The following is a 25374-nucleotide window of genomic DNA, read 5'->3' as shown; positions in this document are numbered from 1 at the left end:
ACACACACACACACACACACACACACACACACACACACACACACACACACACATACACACAAAGACTAAGACAGATTCTTCTGCCCACATTTGCAGCCACCTTTCTTTTGACCAGTATTCCCAAACCAAAAGATTATCAACATATTCTACAGTGATATACAGCAGCAAACTTTTTTAGTTTTTTAGATAAATTCCACTGTTGTGTCTGTGCTCCAAATATAAAGATACTGCTACGAAACGACTAGTTTAACGTAGCATAAATACTGGAACTAGTCGGAAACAGCTAGCTTGCTTTGTCCCACACATAAATCCTGTAAAACCATTTTTGCACTGTTTTTTTTTTTTTTTTCTTTCTTTTTTACAGATTAGACAAACAAGATATAACAAGTTAATAACTGAGATTTGGAGGTGTTAGTAGGCAGATTGTGTAACCGTTGGAGAGAGTCAGGCTGTATACCCCTCTTTGCAGTCTTTGAAATAATCTTCTATGTATTGATTATCATGACTGTTTTTCCTTTTACTTTTCTGGCAACCACGCACACACACACACACACACACACACATACACACACACACACACACACACACACACACACACACACACACACACACACTCACACTCATTGCACTTCTTTAGTCGTTCAAATGAATGAAATATATTTATTTATTCTCTGAATGGGTCCAGGCTTCTTTTTGTAAAAATCTACCCATGTGTGTAATTGTTTTGTTCCCATACTGCAGAGTAAAGGGTTCAGTATACTCTACAAAAAAAACTGTGTGACTATCCTTAGGCTAAAGTATTTAACCTGTTCTGAAAGGCCTCATTTGAAGGTCTCATTCTGGCTGCATCACACTGCCTCCCTTATGTATGTACAGTATATATATAGGCTATATATATATATATATATATATATACCCTCCACACAATTGGCCGTAGCCAAGGAGGACATGGAGGATTAAAAGAACATGAGGGACTCAGAAGAGGTAATTGTCTTCACTCGAGCTTCTGCGCGGGGAAGTCACTGGACGACACAATCTTCTTAATATTGTCATACTGAGAAATACAGAGAGAGTTGTGTGGAGCTGATAGTCTCAATTGGCTTTGTAGCAAATTGTTTGGCAGTGGTTTGAATTCAACAGACGTTCATTAATATCAAAAAGTTGCGCACTAAAGCTTTAAACAGTGATATGTCCATCCAAGTCCTGCAAGTGCTCCAGCTTTATGACGCTGTTAGAGGATCTGACAAGCTTGTTTAAATCATTCTGAAGCCTTTTTCAGTCACCTCCCTATTATTGCCATAAATTGCTTGCAAAACAGCTACAAAATCAAAATGTTCCAAACTAAAAAACAGCTACAATGGTAAATTAAAAATAAGGAACACAGTGTTGAGATTTGTGTCTCTCAGGCAGATCTCATGTTTAACATAAACTAATCATGTCCTGTGGGGAACCACCAGACATCCGGCAGATCCTTGACCCATTTTTGGTTTGACATCTTTCATTTCTATGAAAAACTTCTGAATTGTTTGCAATTTCTCCTTCCAAACAGACATTCTGCTGTATGGTGCCAAAGAAGGGAATACGTGTATTACATTTATGAATGACTTTTTTTTTATATGAAGTTTCTTTAGTCAGCTGAAAGTGGCTAGATTAATCTGCTAGGTGGCCATGGGGCAAAAATTAGCTTTTAGCCTCCTAGTTACCCCCCGTTTCTCCCAGTCTCTTTCATGTGCAGTTTTTCTATGCTGAAATACAACTGTTCACACTTCCTCCAGAGGGAAGTTCCTCATTGTGCCCATTGGTCATCCAGCCTTGGTTACAGTGTCAGTTTGTATTTATTGCAGATGTGTGCTGTGAATGGATTGAGCTTGAGTTACCTCCTAGCTCTATTCTCTTCACTGTGACTTTAACTTTACCATCTAACTAAATTCTGTACTGACGTGTGTCACACAATAACGCAACAGAGTCAATGTTCAAGTGTTGCAATTTGTCCCACGCAGACAAGGTGTAGCTGCATGTTGAAAACCAGATAAGCAGTGGAAAAAAAACATGTTACAATAAAAAAGACATTTCCATACATAATCAAGACAGAACACCACTTGTCTTTGACTGTTTCAGGTATTTCAGAGCAAGGTGCAAAGGTAAAAAAGGCAGAAATACAGAAATACAGTCAGAAGTAAAAGTCCTTCATTCACATTTTGCTGAAGTAAAAGCACGAAACTATAAGAAATCCAAATTTACTTACTCATTATGCCAATTTATTGGATTATAATTATTGAAGCACAAATGTGTACTTTAATGTTGAAGCTCATAAGGGTAGAGCTAAAGCCCGGCCTTATACTTGTACTTAAGTACAGTACTAAAACTGGAACAAAGGATTGCTGTTAATCAAAGATCCCGAGAAAAAAATCAACACAGAACTCAATGGAAAAATAACATGCGGTCAGTTTCTTGAATTATATTGAGATGCTTTAAAAACATATGTTGCTTTTTTATTGAGCAAATGCTTCTATGCAACAAAACTGTCCATACCAGAGAATAACAAAATACACACGCATGACACACACACACAAGCACACACACACACACACACACACAAACACACACACACACACACACACTCACACACACACATACACACAAACACACCGGTAAATACATAATTACCGGTAAATTAATAATTAATGGAAAACATAATGCAAATTCAAATAAATGTATCATTTGTCCATGAGAAATGTATTAAACACTGCAACAGAATTATTCCTAATTGCCTTCATTTGTTGCCATATTGATGCAGTTACAAATGTCCAAGATTGGTTTGAAGTCCGCCCATTTCTTTTTGTAAATGTTGAATTTTCCTAATAATAAAATTACCTGTCCAAAATATAAACATGTTTGTTTCATCTCATCACTCAATACATATGAGTATGTCATAAAAGTTACCAGTGAATTCTACAGATCCTGCGCATCACAGGACGTCGGTAATAGACCAATAAGAATGTATTGTTGGACAGGGGCAGAGCTAATTGACAGAAGCAGCAGCCAATTAACCGACGTTTCGTCTTGACGTTGTAACCAATCACCGAGCAAATGCCAAAAATAACACCTCCTCTTGTTCAGCACCCAAAGTCGAAGGATAGCTCTGGCCTTTCAATTCAAGAAAGTGCTAGATTTGTGAGTGTTGTATGATATAACCAATTCTCAGTGTCCATATTTGTTTTGGAACGATCGGAATAATCTTCATTTTATGGGAGAGACAGAACTGGCGTCAAACATGCGTAAAAATCAACGCTGTCCAAGCAGGGAACCACCGAGAAAGGAATTATCGCCGCTCATCTGAGGCCAATCTCGAATATTTTTGTCAAATAAGGAAACATAACTTAGCTAGCGAGCTAACGTTAGCTCCGTTGATAGCTAGGTTACCGACATATCTTCACACAAAAGAAGAATCCAGCAGATAATCAAGATTGGATCTACATTCGCAACAGCAGGAAAACGTAAGTAGCATGCTAATATGTGCGCTAACGTCATTAGCTTGAGTTTGACAAGCTGTGGAATTGCGTTTGCACCAAGCTAGCTAACTGTTAACATTAGCAAGGCAGCTAACGTTAGCCCATATTAACACAACAGCAAGCTAGGCCTTTCCGTGGAGGGAGCAGTGTTAATGGAGTTCAGCATGTGGTCAGTGGATTGGTATTTAACACACACACGTATTTCCAAAGAGAGTCAGACGGTTCATGCTAAATACATTTTGTTGTACAGTAACGTTAATGTTCAAACAGACCATTGTCAAAATAAATCCTGACCCTTCATCTGAATGAAACTAACCCATATTTTGTTATTCTTGCTTCTCAAATATTAGGTTTAGCTGCTTTTCTGTGTTTTATGTTAATTAAAATGAAGTTTTGGGCACGCAAAAAAAACAAGTGTGAATATGTAAACTTGGACTCTCAGACCTTGCGATGGGCCTTTTAAACTATTCCATATACTAAATAAATAATCTTTTTTTATCAAAACAATAATATTGATAATGTTAACAATCATTTGTTGCAACTCTTTTTGTCTCTTTCTTCGTGTGGTAACGTTACTATGTCACACGTTGAGACTTTAACTTAATTGTAAGTGTTGGGCTCTATGTTTTGCACTTTGAGGATCCTGTCACTAAGGTCTGCAGACATTTACCAAGTCAACCTAGTTTCTAAAACACATTACACCGGTCCAGTAAATTGTGTTGTGCAGTAGCTAGTGTTCAAACAGACCATTGTCAAAATAAAACGTTACCCACCATCCCCTCTTTCAAAGTAACTTAGAAACGTTAGCAAGCCAATTCTGAATGAAGCAATTTTGAAGTAACACTAATGTTACAGTCAAACAACATGTTGCCCTCCAGTTCTTAGTCTGGTCCCAAAGCAAGCTAATCTATCATGGTATATGCCAGTGGTTCGCAAACATTTTTCAAAAATGTACCCCCTTTGACATATTTTGAGTACCTCCTGTGGTAGAAAATAAGGCCATATAAAGATGTAGATTACTGCGTTGCATCTGATTTACTAAACAATAACCTTGTCATTAAAAAACAAATGTTTCCAATACATTTTTAAATAATACGTTTTATAGTATAATTATTTTAGGAATTATGCATTACATATTTTTTTTAATTAACATTTAAAACAAAAAAACTCACATACCCCTGCAGTTCTCCATAGTAACCCTAGGGTGCCCCTATTTGAGAAACACTGGTGGAGACTAACTCTACACTAGCTATAACTAGCTAATGACAGCTTAGCAGACAGTCACATAGGTGTCAATGGTTAGCTATTTGATGTTCGCTTGGCAGCTTTATGGTATTTCTAACATTTAAAAAAGCACACAGCAACAAATTGTCAACTGTTCTATTCATTCATTGAATTATTTATTATAAGTAGCTACAGTATGTTAAGATATTCATGTCCAGAGTTAAACGTGGATATACGTCAAACTAAAATGCATGCAATGCTACTTGGATAGTGTATGTTTTGTTATGTATGCAGTGACCTTAGAAGTAGGCCTGCATGATTAATTGTTTAAAAAAACATATGAGCTCTATTAACCCTGTTCACCATTTAATTTTTAATTACATTTTTAAAATTTTTTTTTTTTTAATGAATTGGTTCTCATTTAATTTTACAAGCTGAATGTATCAAACACGCTACTACTTTCTTCTGTGAGTTTTTAACAGACTGTATAAAATAGGTTTTAAAGCCCTGCAACACTCTCCCTTCTCTTCATTGAGGCCTCTAAAAAAATCTATGTTTGGTTATTATTGAGTAAATGTCCTTAGTTTTTGTCTTTCTCAATGTCTTTCATAGAGCAAATAATGTTATATCCTTCCGACCATGACATTTCACGTAGACGTGTATAATTTCCAGAAATTCCGACATTCCATGTAAAATTGAACACAACAAGCAACAGTCCGTGCCCCTTGCCTGGCCTCATGACGGTACCGAAAGTCGGAAGAAAGCGGCAGAGTCCTCTTTGATTATGACTGTGTCAGATAAAAGCAAGTGCCTTGCAGTGGAAGGTGGTAACATATATGGACAGTTTATTATATGGAAACATCCCACAAATTTGAAAGTAGCCTACATTTGAGAAACAAACACAAGGAGGCTAACCTAGCTTACCTTAACAAAGTAAAGGAGAACGCCAAGCCCTCTTTCACCAAAACAGAAGCTAACCCCAGATACGTAGGGCCAGCAGCATGACTGAGACAGCCGCAGGACAGAGAACACTACAGGTGTGCTTTCACCGGTGACCCGATAGCTGGTTAGTAAATACGCAGGATAACCAAAAGCGGGAGGGAACGTGGGTTAATGTGTGGATTAATACTGGGATGTCTACACAACTGTGTGAGTCCATTGACTTCAAAAGGTTTGCCACTTTAGTCAAACCCAAGTTCAAAACACCTGTTGATGTCTTTCTTTCTTTAGTCTGGTGGCTGTGTAAGTTTTTTCCTGGAACTCGTCACTTACACATTCTGCTCTTATTGCGGGGTCTTGTGTTGACTGTTTACATATCTGTGCTCATCATCATATTTAACTTGTGAATACATATTTCTAAAATTGTTTGATGTTTTTTGTTGAGTTATTTTTTCACAATACTTTTTCTGACCTTTTCGAATCCACTGACAATTAACCCATATTACAAAAAAGACGAAACTAATTAAAACTAAACTACAACTAAGCATTTTCAAAAAATAAAATAAAAAATAAACAAGCAAACCCACTTTAAAAAGTTATTAAAACTAAACTGAATTTAAAAACAAAACGTCAAAACGAAATAAAAACTAATGAAAAATGCAAAACTATAATAACCTTGGTTTGGTACTGCCAATTTGTTTTGTCATGGTCAGAACCAAAAGCCCTTGGTGCCATGTCTAGTATCTTTGTTGAAGCCTGTTAAACCAGCCAGTACACATGAAATGTAATCTGAGAAGATAACGCTTAATGTTAGTCACAAGCTGGTAAGGTGTTTATAATAACCAGTCATGATTCACTGCGGCAACAGCACTGCCCCTCCCAACACTTCACCTATTCTCTGCTCATTATTCACTTAAAATGTATAATAATAACTTGTATACTATGTAACAATATATAGCATCCTGCTTTTTTGATATCGCTCAGTAGATATTGTGGAGCTGAAAAACTAAACATATAAATAATGAGCTGGAACCGTTTTTCGTTTAAACCATGTTCTTTCAAGCACTGTGGCAGTTGTACAGTTCCAAGTTTGTGATGAATGCCTCAGTTGACGTAAACATAATAAAGTGATTATCTTTGCTCCACCATCAATCAACTGATGGTACATTAAAGTCAACCCTTACATAGCTCGGATTGTAACTCCTAACTTTGCTGTAGATTTACTGCAGTACAGGCCTATATGAGCACATGTGGTCAACCATAACTCAAAGACGGATTTCTGATAATAGTGGCCATTGAATTGATTCAAGAGCAATCAGTGGCAAGAGGCTTAGTCCTGCTTCTAACTTCTTCACCTGTATATACTGTTCTTTACATAGGTATTTTAAAAAATTGTTCGCGATGTGAATAATTGGTAAGTCACCCTTTGCATCAACTTAGATCTGTAAAAAATAAATACTAGAGATGATTGCAAGGATTTCTCTAGTATTTAAATTTCCTATATTGCAATAGGAATTTCTGGAAGTTGAAACCAGGGTTTGTTACCAGTCCTAATTCTATACAGGATTTCCCTTATGCTTTCAAAATTCAATTACATTTTATTTAAAGTATCAAATCATAAGTTATCTCGAGACACTTTACAGATAGAGTAGGTCTAGACCACACTCTATAATTTATAAAGTCCCAACAATTCTAGTTATTCCCTCAAGAGCAAGCATAGTGTGACAGTGCGACATTGGCAAGGAAAAACTCTCTTTTAGGAATACTTAAATGTATTCATTCAACCTATATTTATACTCAAAAGGTCATGACAAGTTCTACTGTGACTTTTCTTATGGCGCTTCACCAGCAATGCAAAGACTACTCCCCCAACGTCTGATGCATGTCTTCTGGTTCCATGGCAAAGAAAATGTTTGCTAAGATCTTATATTAAAAGTAAAGCTCTAGTCTTCCCATGTGAATAATGTGTGAGCAGACCAACTTAGCCATCTCTTTTTATTACCTTTTTAGAGTTTAAGAAATGTATATGATCTTGGATGATTAAGTCATTCTAAATTGCCCTACTGTATTACAGAGATTTGTCATCTAAGCTAAGGCTTATGATAAATTCACATTCTCATTAATTTTGTATTGTGCAAAGTTGAAATGTAGCCTAGCAGCCACCCTACTCACCTTTTCCAGTATATCAGATTTCGATAAGGTGACCAGGTGACCAGAGTATGACATCACTTGGTTTTGGACTTGTGCCCTGCCAGCCAGATACGGGAGGAGTTCAATTGCTGATAATCTTATCTGAGTCAGCAATCACTGTGTAAAGACTTAGGAGCAGATGAACCACAGTGTCACTGAGATTGAGACCGTCAACAAGCTTATTTTAGAGATAAGCTGATGGAACTTTATAAAAAAAATAAAACCACTATAAGAGCACGCATTGGTCCTACACAATGGGGAAGAATTTGCACTGGTTAGAGAATTCGCACTGTGTAAGGGTGGGACAAAATATCAATACGGCAATATATTGATGTCCTGACTGGCGCCAAATATCGAAATTTTAATTAATGAATTTTAATACTCCTAGCTATTAGTGGCGCTCAACATATGAATAAGGGAAACTTGAATATAAGTTAACTAGCCGAAGAGGAAGAGTTTTTTAACGGGATGGCGGACAGCAGTTTGAGGAAAAATAACAGATGCACCAGCCACGTATAAGTTTAAAGTTCTGTAATGTCTATTTACAGATTGAAAATTTTGATTGACAGATTGACTGCTGCAGAATTGTGCTGTTTGCTAACAGTTTGGATTTGCAGTCAAAAAAAATAAAAGAGAGAAAACCTGCCCTAACTTTTTCACGGGTATTTTGTTCATATATTATTATTATTATAATGATGTTTCATTATAGGATTGATGAATTGATTATCACAGTTTTTTGCAGTAATATCTGTTTTGTGATATTATTGGTATTGTGAGCCGTGTATCATATTGTACCATGTAAGCAGGAGCAAAATCATACAATTACCTTACCAATCAGTTGTATACCCAATTTTTACATCCTCTGGAGAGTCGAGCATAAACCTACAGGGTGACTCTCAGCGTATAGCAATATGTTTATTGATGTGTACACGTGGATATTGCTGGAACCTGTATGTTAACCTTGCTTCCAGGATAGCATTGACTGTTCTGTGTGAGTGTGCCTGCTCTCACAGCAGCACTCAGGCTCTCTGCAGCATTATGTAATCCCCAACCTTCTACTTCCCTCTTCGTAGCCAGTGGTTTTTGGCATACGTGCGTCTTAGCATAAGGGGGCGTTGGTTTCGACCTGTGGTTACAGCACGGGTGACGGCAGTTTTGCAGAGGATAAGTGGTTGAGAGTTGCTGGTTTCAGTGTGATGCCTCTGGAGATATTTTCGTGTGTGTGTGTGTGTGTGTGTCAGCAGTCTATTGTCAGCCAGAGATCTTATAGTATCTGCATGTGTTCTTGCAGTCTGACTCCTTACAGGGTCTGGCTGTGGCAACTGCTTTAATGGATGGATGATGCAACCCCCCTTTTCTCACTCTACCAGGCGTGTGTGTGTGTCTTTTTAGAGCGAATGAGAAAGAGAGACATAGAGAGGGGGATGTCGCTGAATGAAGCTTAGCCTGGATGTTTGCCCTGCAGGGTGGGTGGTTGCTAGGCAATGGTGGTGTGTTTGTTTTATTTTTAGAGAGAATCACTGCTGGTGAACATAACAGATTTCTCTTTCTTTCACACACATGTGAAAACACTTTATTACCATACATGAACATATAGGGTACTTCTAAGTGGCAGTAGCTGCTGGTGAGAGCTTGATAGTGGGAATCTTGTTTGTACAATCAAGTAGCAGCAAAGTACTAGAAATCTGAATGGCATGGCCCACTGCCCCACCCTGTACATGAAATCTAAACCGGCTTTGCGTATTTATAGAGCGTCTTTTTCTCCCCCGTAGACTATGACACTGCAGACATTCGGAGTGCAGACACAAACACACACACACATACATACACGTTCCTGAAACCAGGTGCAGTCACTCCTTGCATGTACAGTATCAGCCTTTTTTGGGCACATGCCTGTCATGCAGTGTGTGCGCTCATGTGGGAGGTAATGCAGAGTGAGAAATTGATATGTTGGAGAGGAAAAAAAAGATATGCTCAAGGCGCCTTCAATTTTTATTGATTTCAAGATCTCATAAGCGCTACACCAGCCAGGCAATACATACTGTAAGTAGTTTTCTACTGCAGCAGTTGCTGACATTTAGGTCGTTATTGATTGGTATGATGGAAAAATATAGTGCAGGTCAGAAAGCTGCTGCTTCCATCTTCAGGTACACTTGCTAGTACAAACAATATATCTGACAACAATGCAATTTTTAGTGCCTTGTCCTACAGTATAATCGGGTAAACTATTCTGTGTTCCTAATTTAAATTTCCTTCTGAATACTACAGCTCTGGCCTGACTGGAACTTTGATATTTTAGGGCTGATACTGATAATTGTTAATTCATTTACATACATACATCATACATACATCAGCTCGGTCTGGAAACCTGCACGTTTAATTCTCCTGTTCAATTCACAATTTTGCAGGAACCAATCAAAAACTGGCTTATCTACGTGCCACGCTATTGGTGGTTTTAACATGATGACGATAGAAAAGCGACCAAGCAGTTTCTTGTATACATTCAACTTAGCGGCGGCCTCCGAACGCCAACGAAGCACAGCCTAGCGGAACAACCCATTAATCCGTTGGGCAGGACTCCCTTGTAAAAGAGATTCTCAATCTCAGTGGGTTTTTCAGATTTTTCCTGGTAAAATAAAGGTTAATGTTAATGCTTCTGTCACTTCTACGTCACCTGGATTGTTGGTGTGATTGGTTGAAGGACTATCCAATTGCATACAGTGTCATTTGAACCATGCCCGTTGGTCACGCCTCTTGTACAGAGAAAATACAGAGCCGACTTCCCAGACCATTGCTCAAGCTCAAATCCGTTGAACTTGGCTTGGTCTGGTGATGGCCAGACTAGCAAAGCACTGCATTAGTCAATGAATACTTTCCAGAGCAGTACAATCTGAGTGTTTTGGCACCTCATAAGCCTTCAAACTCATGAATCTGTTACTAAAACTGAACTAAATGGGTTGCTTTTTGTCTCACCAGTACCTGAACCAACACAGACCCATGAATTGTTTTAAAACACATTCACACAGAAACTCCCTAACAGACCAAACAACTTCAGATGCTGTCTGGCTGACTGACTGCATCTGCATCCATATTCAGCCTTTGCATGGGATTAGTTCATGGTCAGAGAGTGTGTATGGTGGTCAGAATGGACAAAGTTTAGTTAAAGGCAAAGACAAGAAACCGACCCTCAGAAACAGATTTCGTTTCCATTGAGATCTTTGCAGGTGAGAGTTTCACACCCTGCTGATTCAGTAATGTCACCCTCTATATTTTGCCAACAAGTTAATAGTATTAGTTACCTTGTGTTCAGAGTCTATGCATGCTCAAAGAAGCTTAATGCTGCACTGTAATCTTCAGCTCTTTTAATTAGTTTTTATTTTTATTTTGTCTTTTTTGTTCAAAAATTCAGTTTAGTTTTAATTAGTTTTTAAAGAGGGTTTGCTAGTTTATTTTTTACTTTTTGAAAATGCTTAGTTTTAGTATAGTCTTTATTAGTTTAGTCTTTTTTGTAATACAGGTTTTTTGTCGGGCTATTTGTAAAGGTTAGAAAAAGTATTGTGTAATAACTCAACAAAAACATAACATTTTAGAAACCTGCACATATTCACAATGTATTCAACAATAACACCAATATAAACAATGTACATATGATGATGAGCACAGATATGTAAACAGTCAACACAAGACCCCGCAGTAAGTGCAGAATGTGTCAGTGACGTGTTCCAGGAAAAAAAAACTGAACAGCCACCAGACTAAAGAAGACAGACATCAACAGGTGTTTTGAAGTTTGGTTCGAGCAAAGTGGCAAACTATATGAAGTCAATCGACACATTAACCCACGTTCCCTCCCGCTTTTGCTGTTCCTGCGTATTTACTAACCAGCTATCGGGTCACCGGTGAATGCACACCTGTAGTGTTCTCTGTCCTGCGGTTGTCTCCGTCATGCTGCTGGGCCTACATATCCATACATCCATGCCAGTTACGAGACCGGAGTTAGCTTCTGTTTTGGTGAAAGAGGGCTTGGCGTTCTCCTTTACTTTGTTAAGGTACGCTAGGTTAGCCTCCTTGTGTTTGTTTCTCAAATGTAGGCTACTTTCAAATTCGTAGGATGTTCGTTAAACATGCTTGTGAAAGTCACTTTCTCTCAGAGTAATCTCCCATGTCAGTGGCTCAGTCATCCCATCTTATTTCAGTCACTCTGTTTTCGGATTTGTAAATGTCTGAAGACAGTAACTATTTTTTTTTTTTTTTACTATTTTTTTTTTTTTCACCCCTAGACTAGTACGTACGGATAAAAGTTTCTGACTTGGTGAGCGATAAATTATCTTCTTTGTCCTTGCTGGGGATGGTGTAATTGTAATTTTGTTTCTTTCTTTGATTAATCTCCAGCTATAGGCAGCAATGGGTGCATTCCTGGACAAGCCGAAGACGGAGAAGCATAGTGCCCACGGTGAGGGCAATGGGCTGCGTTATGGCCTGAGCTCCATGCAGGGCTGGCGGGTGGAGATGGAGGACGCTCACACAGCTGTGGTGGGCCTCCCCCATGGACTCACCGACTGGTCCTTCTTTGCTGTCTACGATGGGCATGCAGGCTCCCGTGTTGCCAACTACTGCTCCGGCCACTTGCTGGAACACATCTTGTCAGAAGACTTCAGTTCAGGATCTGCGTCTGTGGAGGGTGTGAAGGACGGCATCCGCTCGGGCTTCCTAACAATTGATGAGTACATGCGCAGCTTCTCTGACCTGCGGCAGGGCCTGGACCGCAGTGGATCAACAGCCGTGTGCGTGTTGCTCAGCCCGACCCACCTCTATTTCATTAACTGCGGCGACTCGAGGGCCGTGCTGAGTCGAGACACCAAGGTGGGCTTCTCTACCCAGGACCACAAGCCCTGCAACCCCCGTGAAAAGGAGCGCATCCAGAACGCTGGCGGCTCAGTCATGATCCAGAGGGTAAACGGCTCCCTGGCTGTGTCCCGGGCCCTGGGGGACTACGACTACAAATGTGTGCATGGGAAGGGCCCCACGGAGCAGTTGGTGAGCCCGGAGCCCGAGGTGTGTGTGTTGGAGCGGGCGCCCGAGGGAGACGAGTTTGTGGTGCTGGCATGTGATGGAATCTGGGATGTCATGTCCAACGAGGAGCTGTGTGAATTTGTCCGCTCACGACTCCTGGTGTGTGAAGACCTGGAGAAGGTCTGTAACTCAGTGGTGGACACCTGTCTGCATAAGGTAAGCTTTTATTTCTCATACATCTCGTACATTGACGTGTAAGCGTATTTTCCTTCTTTTCTGCTTGTCTTTAATTTTAAAGCTATAGAACCTAAAAGCCAAATTTAACTTGTCCAATGTGGTGTATGGGACAGAGCTGTGTTGCAAGTAGGACTAGAAAGTTTGACAGTATTTAATATAATCAGTTTAGACATTTCATTTAATCACACATAATCTTGAGTATTAATAATGATATTTGATAAGACTCCAATTTGAGTAATTGGGGAATTGCATGCCTGTATAAAGAGAGGATCTGCGAAATATACATTTCAACTGCTAATTCTCTTATGTGAACTGACAAATAATAAAAGTAAGTAATTTGCTTAGTCATTCTGATTACTGTGACACAAATGAATAGTTGAAGCTGTAAGTCTGGTTTCACTAATACTTCACTAGTATTGATAAAGTGTGATGTAATGAGGTTTTAGTGCTTGGTTTGCATCAATTGTGATTCAGATATTTCTTCTGCTTATCAAATGCATTACTAACCAATCTTGCCTCCAATTCTTAGAATAAAGTGAATAACAAAGTAGTTTTCTTTCAAAGATTATAATATACAAAATATAAAAGTAAATTATTGAAAACTGCATCACAAGATAACAAAATGATGTAATGTTTGTTTAATAAAACTTAACATCTTACAGTGAGAGATCATAAAAATCAGATGATGAATAATGTATTATTGCTTTTATATTCGGTCCCTGCCCATCAAGCTTCTCAGCTATCGATCCAAGAAAAATCACTTTTTTCCTCAGCTGACTCATCCATCATTCCACATCTTGGACCTTTGCCTTCCATGTATCACCTATTTTGTGTCTTGAGTACTCCAAGAACTAACAAGCGCGCAGCAGCCTTGTTATTTTTAACTGGATGACTTATCTCAAGTAACTTACATACGCTGTCATAAAATCTCCTCTGCTGCCATTGCCTTTTGTAATAAATGGGACACTGTACACTTACAGAGAGTTACTCTGGCCACATTGACTTATACAAGGAAGAGACAAGGTGACTATCCATTGGTTTTAGGGCACAGCTCTATCTTGTCTGTTACTGTCTGTGAGGGTGTGCCCAATGATTGCAAATAATATAGTGTCTGGTGTTCAGGCTTTAGCCTCCAGCCAGATGTTGTACTGTTCAGAATCAGCTTTATTTGCCAGGTATGAGGACACATACCTTACTTGTACGAAACAAAAAAAACAAAAAACAATAAATACACAATACAAACAGAAACAATCTAGACAAGTTGAGGCAATAGTGCAAAGTGTGCAGGGGTAAATTATTTTAATTATGGAGCATAGTGCAAAGGATTCTGGAATAAGGAAGTATTGTGTTCTGTTGCTATTATACTCTATACTATTGAAAGTGAATACATTCCATAAAAGTTTATAGGTTCATAAATAAAGATTTTATAGCGATAAATCGGAATTACAGAATTACGTGGCAAACATTTTGATGACTGAATTTTGTTTTAAGCAGAATGACAAATGTCTGCTGATTATAGCTTTGCTGTAAGTATGTGCTGATTTTCTTTGTCTTATATGATTGTAAATTAAAGATTTTGGCCAGTTTTGGTTTTACAAAACAAGACATTTGAAGAAGTCACCTTGTGCTCTCGGAAAATGTAACGAACCTTGTTCAATCTTTTCTTAATAATAGACCAAACAATTAAGCTATTAATCCAGAAAATAATTAGTATTTAAAGCCCTAAACAATTAAAAAGGACACAACACTTGTAAATGATAAGTTATTAATCATCTTCCAGTAGCTTTCTGTATTAAAGGTAAAAGGGTTTGTCAGCAACATGTCAAAAATGGTTTATTTCAACCAGATTGTTTTTCAAACATGTTTCTGTATTGGAGAAAACCAGGTTTTTAACTATGAGAACATGCAAAATTGTTAGCGTGTCCGCTGTTGTGTCCAAGTCACAAGCTTTTTTATAATTTGCGAAATGACTCAGGAGCTGCAGTTTTACGGTAAAGATGTTGTCTTGTAAACAAACCAATGAAAGTTGTGTTCACATTCTGTGTTGCTCACCAGGACTCACTGTGTTGAGGTCTAACAAGCATGTTGAATACATTTAATTTTTCATATAACATATGTAAAGCCGATTTACTTTTTGTTTTTGAGGCCTGCATTGTTTACATCCATGTTCATTTCCTAGCGGTCTTCTTCCCCCTGTATTTGCTGGCAAGTTGCTACAGATCTTGACTGTTACTGCCGTTTGTAGGCCTGTAGAATAATTTGAAACGATTTGTAGGACTGTGTATTGCATCCACCTTGTGCCTAAACAGAACAGGGACCCTCTCATTGAAAAACTGCTCCTTTGCGTTGCTAGAGGTCAAAAACTCCACAGGGGACTCCATCTGCAAAATGTTGACGTTGTCCAAAAGTAGATTTTGGCTAGCTTATATTGGCCAAAATTGGTTCATTGTAGATATATTGCTCTCGCTGTATGTGTCATCTGATAAATGACAAGAAATTGAAAAAAATAAATGCAAAAAAAAAATGTAAACAGCGACAACTTTACTTTTGGACTATATTTCTGGGCCAGTGCATTTCTAGGCCGGCATTGTTAAAACACTATTTTGAGGAAACCTTATCAAAAATGTGTAATTTTGTTGTATGTAAAAAAAAAAATGTATTGACTTTCATCGGCGATATATCATCATTCGTTGTGTTATTTTATTTTTTTTAACTGGATTGGTCGGACTATACTTGCTGCCAGCTGCTATAACTCATCATTCACACCTTCCGCAATCAAATTCAAATATTAAAAAATAGCATGTAAACGTTGCCTGTTATATTTTTCAGCTTCAAGTTTACACTTTGATGCTTGTAATCTCTGTTTTTGTTCATCTCCTGTTATTGAGTAAAATGACAGTGTCTGATGGCTATTAACCTTATGTTAACATTAGGAGGGAAAGCACAGAATTTATTTTAAACAAGGATAAAAAACTTTATGACTGCTAATTTTAAGAGTTGTGATTTAGTTGAATTACAATTCAATAAAGTTACTGTCAATCCAGGAGTGGGCTTGTGAGATATCTAGGCTGGCGGCGTTTGAAAAGGTTTGTCAGATTGCATATACTATACTAGAAAATGGGGAAAGTACCCAGACTTTCTGGAGGGCTCCTAAGAGACCTTTTTGTCATTTATACATATGTTTGTTTTGGTTTATGGTTTACTGTCTATTTTGTTACTGTTTTGTTGAATGGTCTTGAATATTGTAGTTACTGTGTCATCTTTACTTGATTTTTGTCTGTGTGGGTGGTTTTTAAAAAAGAGATTTTTTTTTAATCACAACATCAAAACTTATTTACTATTAACAGAAAAAATGTACCTTATGTCCCACATAGATTTAAATGCCCTCTTTATTTTGACCTGCAGGGGAGCAGGGACAATATGAGTGTGGTGGTGGTGTGTTTACCTGGAGCGCCCAAGATCTCAGAGGAGGCTGTGAAGAAAGAAGAGGAATTGGATAAGTACCTGGAGAGCCGTGTTGAGGGTCAGCACACGCAAAACACGCTACACCTTACCACATACAAATACAATAGACAGTCAGTATGCATTTATCATGATATTTAGGAAGAGGCAGTGAAATGTCTCTAAAATTAGATTTAAAAAGATCTAAAAAAGAAATGCTATAGTCTTAAACATATAGGCTTCAGTGTTTTTGAGGAACAGAATATCTGTCAATACTGTTTATCCTTACACAATCCCTGGCTGATATGCTGTACTGTATTATTATAAACATGTAACTGTCGAGTGGTCGTTGAATGCCGTCACTGTTCTTTGGGCCCAGCAACTTAAAAAATAGTACTTTTTGTAAAGGTTAAGTGAAATAAGTGGCCACATACTGTGCTCAGTTTCTGTTTACGTAACCAAAATGAACGTTCTTTAGGTAGTACAAATATTTTAAAGCAGTCTGCTACACCATGGTAGCAGGTAGTGGTGTATCTAATGTTTCCACTACTATGGGTAATTTCTGTAGCTTGGAAATCCAAACCCATATCTGAAAGATTAAGGGTCTGGCATTGAGTAATGAAAGTCGCCCATCTCAACGGGCGGCACCAAGCGTGCATTTGAAAATCTCACACCACGCAATTGGATAACACCACGATCAATCACAACCCCGCACGGGATAACCTATCAAGAGCACCATACGCTTGGCTACCAGCAGAGCTAACTGGTAGATTATCTTGTTGTCCTCTGTTTAGCTCACCTCTGGCCCGCCTATATCAGATCCACCGATGTGATTGGTGCAGCTCGGCTATAAGGGCTCGTTAACGAGCAGCATTACTCGATGCCAGAGTAACTCTTAAAATACAATTGTGCTCTTGCGAGAACTCTGGATTTCCAGTGTATAATTTACGTGGGTTAACGCCTAAACTAATAGTATAAATTACGATTATCTTGTCTCAGTATACCACATAACCCCTGACGAGCCCCTGGTCTTCTTTGTGTTTGTGTGTAGAGCTCCTGGCGAACTGTGGGGAGGGGGGAGTCCCTGACCTGGTGTCTGTCCTGAGGAGCATTGCCACATTGAATATCCCCGACCTTCCACCTGGCGGAGGGCTGGCCAGCAAGTAAATACACAGCCCGGAACAACATTTAACATGATTTTACTGCATTTTACACACACAACATACTGTTAAAAATATTATTGTACTTGACTATTCACACATTATTTTGTTATGGCTTAGAAACTTGTAAATGCATAATTTACCACCAGGATATTGTATCCTAATGTACACACAAGTTAGGATTTGATGTGTGAACTGCAAGTTTGATCTCTAACTTCATGAGTTGACAATAACTTTATTTGTACAGCTCTTTTTAAATAGTTGCAAAGTGCTTTAAATGAAGATATACGAGACAGAAAAATATTAAGCAATGAAAATAAATAAACAGATAAGTAGTGCTATTAACTATTGATTAAATTGCCAATAATTTTCTTGAACTATCCCCTTCCCAAAAAATGTAAGTTCTAACTTTCCACAGCCACAAGATGATTAAAATTGCTTCTAACAGTAGCCTGATAGAAGCCAGTTTAAAAAAAATGTATTTTTAAGCCGTCTTTAAAGAAAATACCAGAAGTAGCTGTGAATGGTAAATCATTCAAAGTGTGAATGGCCTTTTTACATGTTTTATGATTGGTTTAATATTTAACCATGCATATTTCTCATGAAATTACACATGCTTTAGGCAAAATATTTTCATTAAGTCATTGTTAAATTTTGTAACTTGCAAAAGAAACCTAGAATTTATCACTTTGTTTATGTAGCGCTGGTAACGTTATTATTATTATTATTATTATTATTATTATTATTAATGTTCACAAGAAGCACTGTCACACATAGAACTGAAAAAATTACTAGAGTGTAAAAAAAAAAGTTCAAGCACATTTTTCAAGCACAAATGTTGCTTTCCCTTGTTTTACAGTCTAACAGACAGAATATCTTTGGGTTTATGTCTGTTGGATAGACTAAAGAGACAATATGAAGACGTCACCTTGAGCTCCGAGGATATTGGAAACAGTTTGAATTGATAAGGAAAATAATTGTTTGTTGCTGCTCTGGTCGCACTGAGCCAATAATGTACACAGACAGTTGCATCCACTCCAACACGAGCCACGCAGATACACTTCAGAACTTATCCATATACAGATAACACTCCTTAAACACTTAGCTGTACAGATTCAAAAAGATATGCTGTAGTCTCTTTATGTATGAGTAGCGGATACTCAAATATCGACTCAGTTGCTTACTTAGTTCCATTAAAATATAAATCAATATACATTTGCAAAGAATGAACAGACTGTATTATATAAGGAAATGGTCTCCTCTCTAAGCAGCGAGCTGTTGTCTGTTTGCAGACGGAGTGTGATCGAGGCGGTGTACAACAGGCTGAACCCTCACAGAGAAGAGGAAGGGGTGAGTTGATCACTCTCTTAACCCCTCACCTTTCCAACCTTTCACCACCCACTCAACATGTAAACACACACCGGCCCAGACAAGGACACTCTGTTGTTTATGTGTTTGCGTTTGTGTATGAGAATTAATGTTATTTTAAAGTGTGAAAGGTTGGAGGGTAGATTTTGCAAATTAACCTCAGCAAGCTCAGTAAAACTCATTTGACTTCATGTTGAAAAGCATTGAAGTGCTGTGGTCAGGTTTTTTTGCATTTATCATAAAAATAGAATGCGGTTTAAGGCCTCATAAATATTTTGAACTCCTGAGCAATGACAGCACGCAAAACCTACAGACGAGTTAAAAAGCCTTTCTAAATGTCACCCCCCCACCTCCCCCCCAGACATGTTTTAAGACATAAGAATGCTTTGAATGATAATTTCTGTCCTTCCAAGAATTTGAATAACGTATAAATGAGTACGAATCCAGAATCTATGATGATTGTTTATTTCAGAAAAACATTCTCAATCAATGTACATACACTGGAGGCTTCAAGTTTCCACCTCACGGTTGTGTAAGTTTCATACACGTTCGTACACGTCTTAAACAGATTCAAGGTGAGCACAAATACACTTTTGCTCTTGAGCAGATGAATGTGGATACAAGTTTTCACATATGTTCAAAACTCCACACAGTGAAGGTCAAACGCCCAAGTGAAGGGACAATAAGAAAAACATATATTTGAGTGCAGTTTTTTTTTGTACAGAAACAGTTAAATATACTGTTCACGGTGCTTAAAGAGTTGAAAGCTAAGTCATACAGAGTTGGTCGAATGTGTCCAAATAGCCCTATAAATTGTAGTGCCACATGTATTGTGACAGACCCTCATTACACAATAACTCCAATATCTATAGTCTAATTTCCATTCTTCTGCTTGTCAGACACATATTCCTATTTACATTTAAATCATCTCAGTTCAATAGGTATTGCTCTCCTGGCGTGGTCACTTTGTTTTGATTTATCTTTTCAGTTAAGGTTTGAAATATTGCTCAGTGTATCAAAAATGTAGTTTATGTAAAACTTAAATGCAGTCTAGGAGGAATTTTCACATCCATCTTAAAGAAATTGCTGTCAAGAATTCGTGTAAGCTTACACATGTAATTCTGTGTGAATTCATGTAAGAAGACTTCTGTGTCAGCTTATAAACAGCCTGAAAAGTGTGATGTGATGGTGGACATGTGTGTAGATTTATGAGGGCATGTGAGTGTATTTGTCATAATTGAGTCTTACAGGCTCTTTTCTTTGGGATGTGTGGGTGCCCCCTGCCCCGTACACCATTCGGCAAATATCACAAAAGGTTGTTGATCACAGGGTCAGAGGTAGCGTTTGCATGGGCTTGTCCGACTGGTGCAAGAATGTCTCAGAATTTGTCACGCTAGTGTGTAGTAGACATGTGTGTGACACTGGAGTATTGTGCCGCTGTTTGTTAGTGTTTGTATGTGTGTGTTTGACCATGGAGCGTGCCTGCAGAGTCTGACCCCTAGCGTGTCACCTCAGGCCTGTGCGGGGGGAGAGGAGGAGAGTGAGGAGGGAGGTGGCAGCACGGCGGCTCATCTGCTGGAAGCTCTGCGGCAGTTCCGCCTGCACCACCGGGGGCAGTATCACTCTGTGCTGGAGGATTCCCTGGCCACCTACCACCTACGGGGGGAGAGCACTGCGGATGGAACAGGGGAAGGCACAAGGAACTTGGATGACGACAGTGATGGCCAGCAGCAGTCCGCCTCCCCTCCCTCTCCCCCCTCGCCCCCGCCCTCACCTGCCACTGCAAAGCCGGAGGCCAGCAAAGATGCTCCCGCCCCTGAGGCTGATCCCTCCTCTGACTGAGCTCCCCGTCTGCATACCTACCTTCCCACCCAACCCCAAAGCTAGTCCAACGTGCTTTGATCTCTCCTCCTCTTTCCTTTATTACAGAACTTGAATGGCCATATCGGTCACTTCTGGCTCTACCTTGGGCTGCAAATTCAGCTCCCATTTCCATTCATGAATATTTTAGTAATGTAATGGAAATAAAAAGGCCCCCTCTGTCTATTCAAGTTCTGTCTCCGAGCCACATACTGTATATACCTTCCTCCTAATGAGGACTCCTTTCTTTTGTTTTCCCTTTCCTTTGTTCACCTTGGCTTGGATTCCCAAACTTGCCAGCCACTTTTACAACCTGACTGATGTTAACCATTACAAAAAATCAATAAGAAATGTATTAGTTTGTGCAAAAGTGGCTGGTGAAGTAAAAATAAACCTTGCACTCCATGGCCTACATTTACCGTTATTGGCTTCTGGCTGACTCCCCACCCCCAACACCACCCCAACCCCACGTACACACACATACACATACACACACACCTGCTTACAGTGGACGACCTGACAAAAAAAGGAGAGGAGACCTTCTTAACTGCAGCTACGTGAAACAAACTGCTCTCCAGGCCTACTCCATCTACAGACTCTGAACACAGTCTTATTTTTTTTTTTTAGATCATTTTTTGGGGCTTTTCCGCCTTTAATTTTTGACAGGACAGTTAGGTGAGAAAGGGGAAAGACATGCAGGAAGTTGTCACAGGTCGGATTCGAACCCTGGACCTCTGCATCAAGGCATAAACTTCTCAGTACATGTGCGCCCACTCTACCACCTATCTGACCTGGCCACTCAAAATACATTCTTTTGCGTTTATGTATGTATGTGTGTCTGCATGAGTTTGAGTGATGGAGAAAGAGACCAATCATCACTACTAAAATGTGTGTTTTTGGTAGTGGGTGGTACTTGATTGGGATTGTTACCTCATCCAGCGATGTTAGGTTGTCCAAATCAGTCTGGGTACTGAAAAACTGTGCGTTTAACCACAGAGGGACACTTGTGTATGTGGCTTAGTTGCTGTATACTTGTAGTTTGAGCGGCATTTCATTTAAATTCCTTTCTCACCCCACCTCACCATATGCCGAATTCCACATCACCACACTCTAGTACGCTGCCTCAGTCACCAACAAAGAGGTTCACGTTTGTTACGGTTGTTATTCTGGTGGTTGAGAATGTGTCAGTAGCACCCAAGTATACTAGTCGAGGTGCAAAAGGGCCATGCAACGATGTGTTGAAATTAATAAAATACAAAAAGTCTACAGCCACACTAGCAACCCTGTAAGGCGGTAATGCACTTTACACACCAGAAATCAAAACTATTAGATAAATTATTGGATGGATGAAAAATGGAGAGAAACCTCACTATGGTGGCGCCAGTTGAAAAAGCATATCGTTTCTAAAATCATATGGGTTTATTATTTTATTATATAGTATTGCTCTCTACATTGTGTGAGATGGCTCAACTTTTGTATTAGCTGTGTCAGCTTTGTCAGTGTTAGCCGTAAACTGTTGTTAGCAAATCACAGACACGGTTCCGTAAAAAGCTCAGGGAAGTGGCTGTGCTCGACTCACTAACCCTGGATGGGCGGTTATACAGATGCATGTTTGCCAAAACAACCAAAAGTTAGTCATCATTCATGAGGTCTTTTCTCTTGTTAAACCTTAAAATGCTGTTTGAAAACACTTCCAATATAGCAAAAATCTAATTTTTGTGTTGCTTGTCAAAATGTATTTTTGGGTGAGCAATGGACTCTTGTTGCCCCTTGTGGCCGAAAAACACCTGCCACAACTTAAGGCAGTAATGAGCCCATTGCAGCTTTGCGGACAACAATGAAAACTTGCTTGGAAAAGTAACACAAATGTGAGATTTATCCTTTATCAGAAGTTTTTAATATCGCATTGACAAGAAAAAAGACTTTTGACTAAGTAAATCTTAAACAAATTCAGCAAAGTCAAACTGTGTAGAGCTGAAGCTAAGAAGATTAAACAAAACATCACTGTGAATATGGTTACTGGTCTTGCTTTAGGTAACAAAATGGCCTTTCTTTAGCAAACACCCTCAGTCTAACACATTTGTTTTTCAAACATACGGCCGGCATTACACTCCTAAAGTCATATTTCTAGCAGGGCTTAAAATGTCATAGCATTGAATCCACTGTAGGAATTCAGTGTCCAACATTAGGCACCTGTACAATTATTTATACCTGGACAACAGTGGGTTTTATGTAAGATGTTTGTGTATCTGTAATCGGTTCCCACTGCTCATGCCGACAGTTGCTGGTATTAACTATGGCAGGATGTGTTTCAGCTTGATAAAATCCCACACAGAATATTTCATTCCTCACTGGTTATGACATCGTCTGTTCAAAACAACACAATCTGAAACTCTTCTCTCATTGTGAAAGCTTAATTCAACAGACTGAACCTACAGTGCTCATCCTTCTTTGAAAGCAGGTAGAGGGATGTTATTGTAAGTCTGTATAAAACCCAGTACCCAGTGGTTCTGGTAATGCATGCACTCCATCTTTTCAATATCTAAGCCACTTAACTATTAATGGAGAAGTTGTGTATGTATGTACTGTGTGTGAGTGTGAGAGAGAGTTGTATTTGTATGCAGTTACATGGGCCAAATTATTCCCACACAGTTAAAATCACAAATGAACAAATAAAAATTATTTGTGGTATAATGCAATGATTTGTGTCAAGTGTTTGAGTATTTCTGGATATAATCTGACTTTAAGGCTGTGTTTCTTGTCTTTTGGTCCTGTCCTTTTGGACCTTGCAAATGTACAGGGTTGAAATTAGAGATACAAAAAGAAATCCCTGACAGAATCCAAGGTAAAGTGGTGGCATTTGATACAGGACTATTTCCTGAAACTTCAAGTGGGATTTTTTTAATGTGTTGCAAATGTTTCTGTTTAGGCTGTGTAGATTTCAGCTCAAGCGGAAAATAAAACCTCACCTTCCTTTCCCTCCCCTGCCAGCTTTTAGCTCTAGCCTCGACTTAATTGAATCTCGGATGCTGCTTAAAGGCATTTTAATCTGTCGTCTCCTTTAAAACAATAGCCGCCAAATAAATGGCTGCATTGCATGAGCTGGCGGCGATGAGCGGAGGGCGTGCTGCGTAGACTGTAGGGACTCCATTCTCTCCATTTCTCCCATGTCTTTCAGTCTGACCCTTGGCTTTGATTCTTCGCAAGGTGAGTCATCCCTGGTCTGGGTTCTGGTTGTGTTTTACAGTACAGGCTGGGCAGGGGAATGGTACTGTCTTCCACCATTATTCATCCAATTTAAGTAGATGAAATAGGACAGTGAGGTTTAAAGTTTGCCATTATTTAAGGCACCGGGAGCAGTATGTTAACTTCTGTGTGCAGGAAAAGAGGCATGGACAAAAATACCTAACACACAGCTCTCTCCATCTTTTCCTTTTTACTCATCCAGAGTGCCGGTGAGTTGGAAGACCCCTGGTAGCCGTGGCAAAGACCCGTCTCCTCCTGGTGATCGGTGCACCCGCCCAGAGGAGGAGTGTCCCTCCATTTCGCCATGTCTTTCTCCACTAAAAGAGGACATGTGGTGTGTGTTTGAGTGAGTGTGCGTATGTTGGTAGTGTGTGTGTGTGTGTGTGTGTGTTTGCAGCAGTGGGACAAAGACGACAACAACAATAACAACTACACACACATGCATACTGCTTTAAACCTATAGGAAACAAAAATCACTTTTCAGAAATGTCAGAATTTTATGACCTGAAGCATTGTGATGGTAGAGTTTTTTTTTTTTTTTTTACCATTGAGGTGTTTTCTTTGTTTGTTTTCTTGAATGTTGACATTGAACACCTGACTTCACACTGACTTAAGGACCTATAGTGTGTGCGTATGTTTGTATGTGCGAAAGAGTGTTGAGTGTGTGAGTGTTTTGAGGAGGGCCAAGAGAAGATGGACGGTGGATAATGACTTTGTATGTGATTCTTCTTCTTCTCCTGGACTTTTTGTGCTCCTGGGTCTGATATTTGCCTAACACCTTTGCTTCTCCCATCTTAAAAGACACACATACACACACGCACACACACACACACACACACATACATACATACATACATACATACATACATACATACATACACACACACTCTATAGATAATCTGTTTCTCTCTCTCTCTCTCTCTCTCTCTCTCTCTCTCTCTCTCTCTCTCTCTCTCTCTCTCTCTCTCTCTCTCTCTCTCTCTCTCTCTCTCTCTCTCTCTCTCTCTCTCTCACAGACACACCATGAAAAACCATAAACACCCATCAACCACCCCAATTTCCACCTGTGCACGTATGTAAAGTGCTACCTTTGCAGGGCACTGCATGAGGACTCTGGTTCTACATGAACAACTACGTGGTTTTCTAGTCAACCTGGATGGACAGCCATTGGTGGAGACTAACTGAAC

The 25374-nt window shown here is 39.2% G+C and overlaps 1 protein-coding gene across 2 annotated transcripts; it reads left to right on the top strand.

Moving 5' to 3' along the window:
• The first annotated feature begins 3093 nt into the window (after nucleotides 1–3093).
• Nucleotides 3094–24908, top strand: ppm1bb (protein phosphatase, Mg2+/Mn2+ dependent, 1Bb). 2 transcript variants are annotated; one of them, XM_034859455.1, is made up of 6 exons: nucleotides 3094–3497; nucleotides 12255–13091; nucleotides 16518–16635; nucleotides 17605–17716; nucleotides 19006–19063; nucleotides 20597–21272. In XM_034859455.1, exons 2-6 carry the CDS (start codon nucleotides 12267–12269, stop codon nucleotides 20921–20923), a joined length of 1440 nt encoding a protein of 479 aa, XP_034715346.1. In that variant the 5' UTR covers nucleotides 3094–3497; nucleotides 12255–12266; the 3' UTR covers nucleotides 20924–21272. The 2 variants fall into 2 exon arrangements, with proteins under 2 accessions (XP_034715346.1, XP_034715347.1); XM_034859456.1 differs by lacking the exon at nucleotides 20597–21272 and adding an exon at nucleotides 24390–24908 and having other exon boundaries at nucleotides 3095–3497.
• The last annotated feature ends 466 nt before the right edge of the window (nucleotides 24909–25374 follow it).

The sequence above is a fragment of the Etheostoma cragini genome, chromosome 21 (genome assembly GCF_013103735.1).
Source record: "Etheostoma cragini isolate CJK2018 chromosome 21, CSU_Ecrag_1.0, whole genome shotgun sequence".
NCBI lineage: Eukaryota > Metazoa > Chordata > Actinopteri > Perciformes > Percidae > Etheostoma > Etheostoma cragini.
The sequence above is the reverse complement of the archived record's forward strand: the minus strand, read 5'-3'. Positions and strand labels throughout refer to the sequence as shown.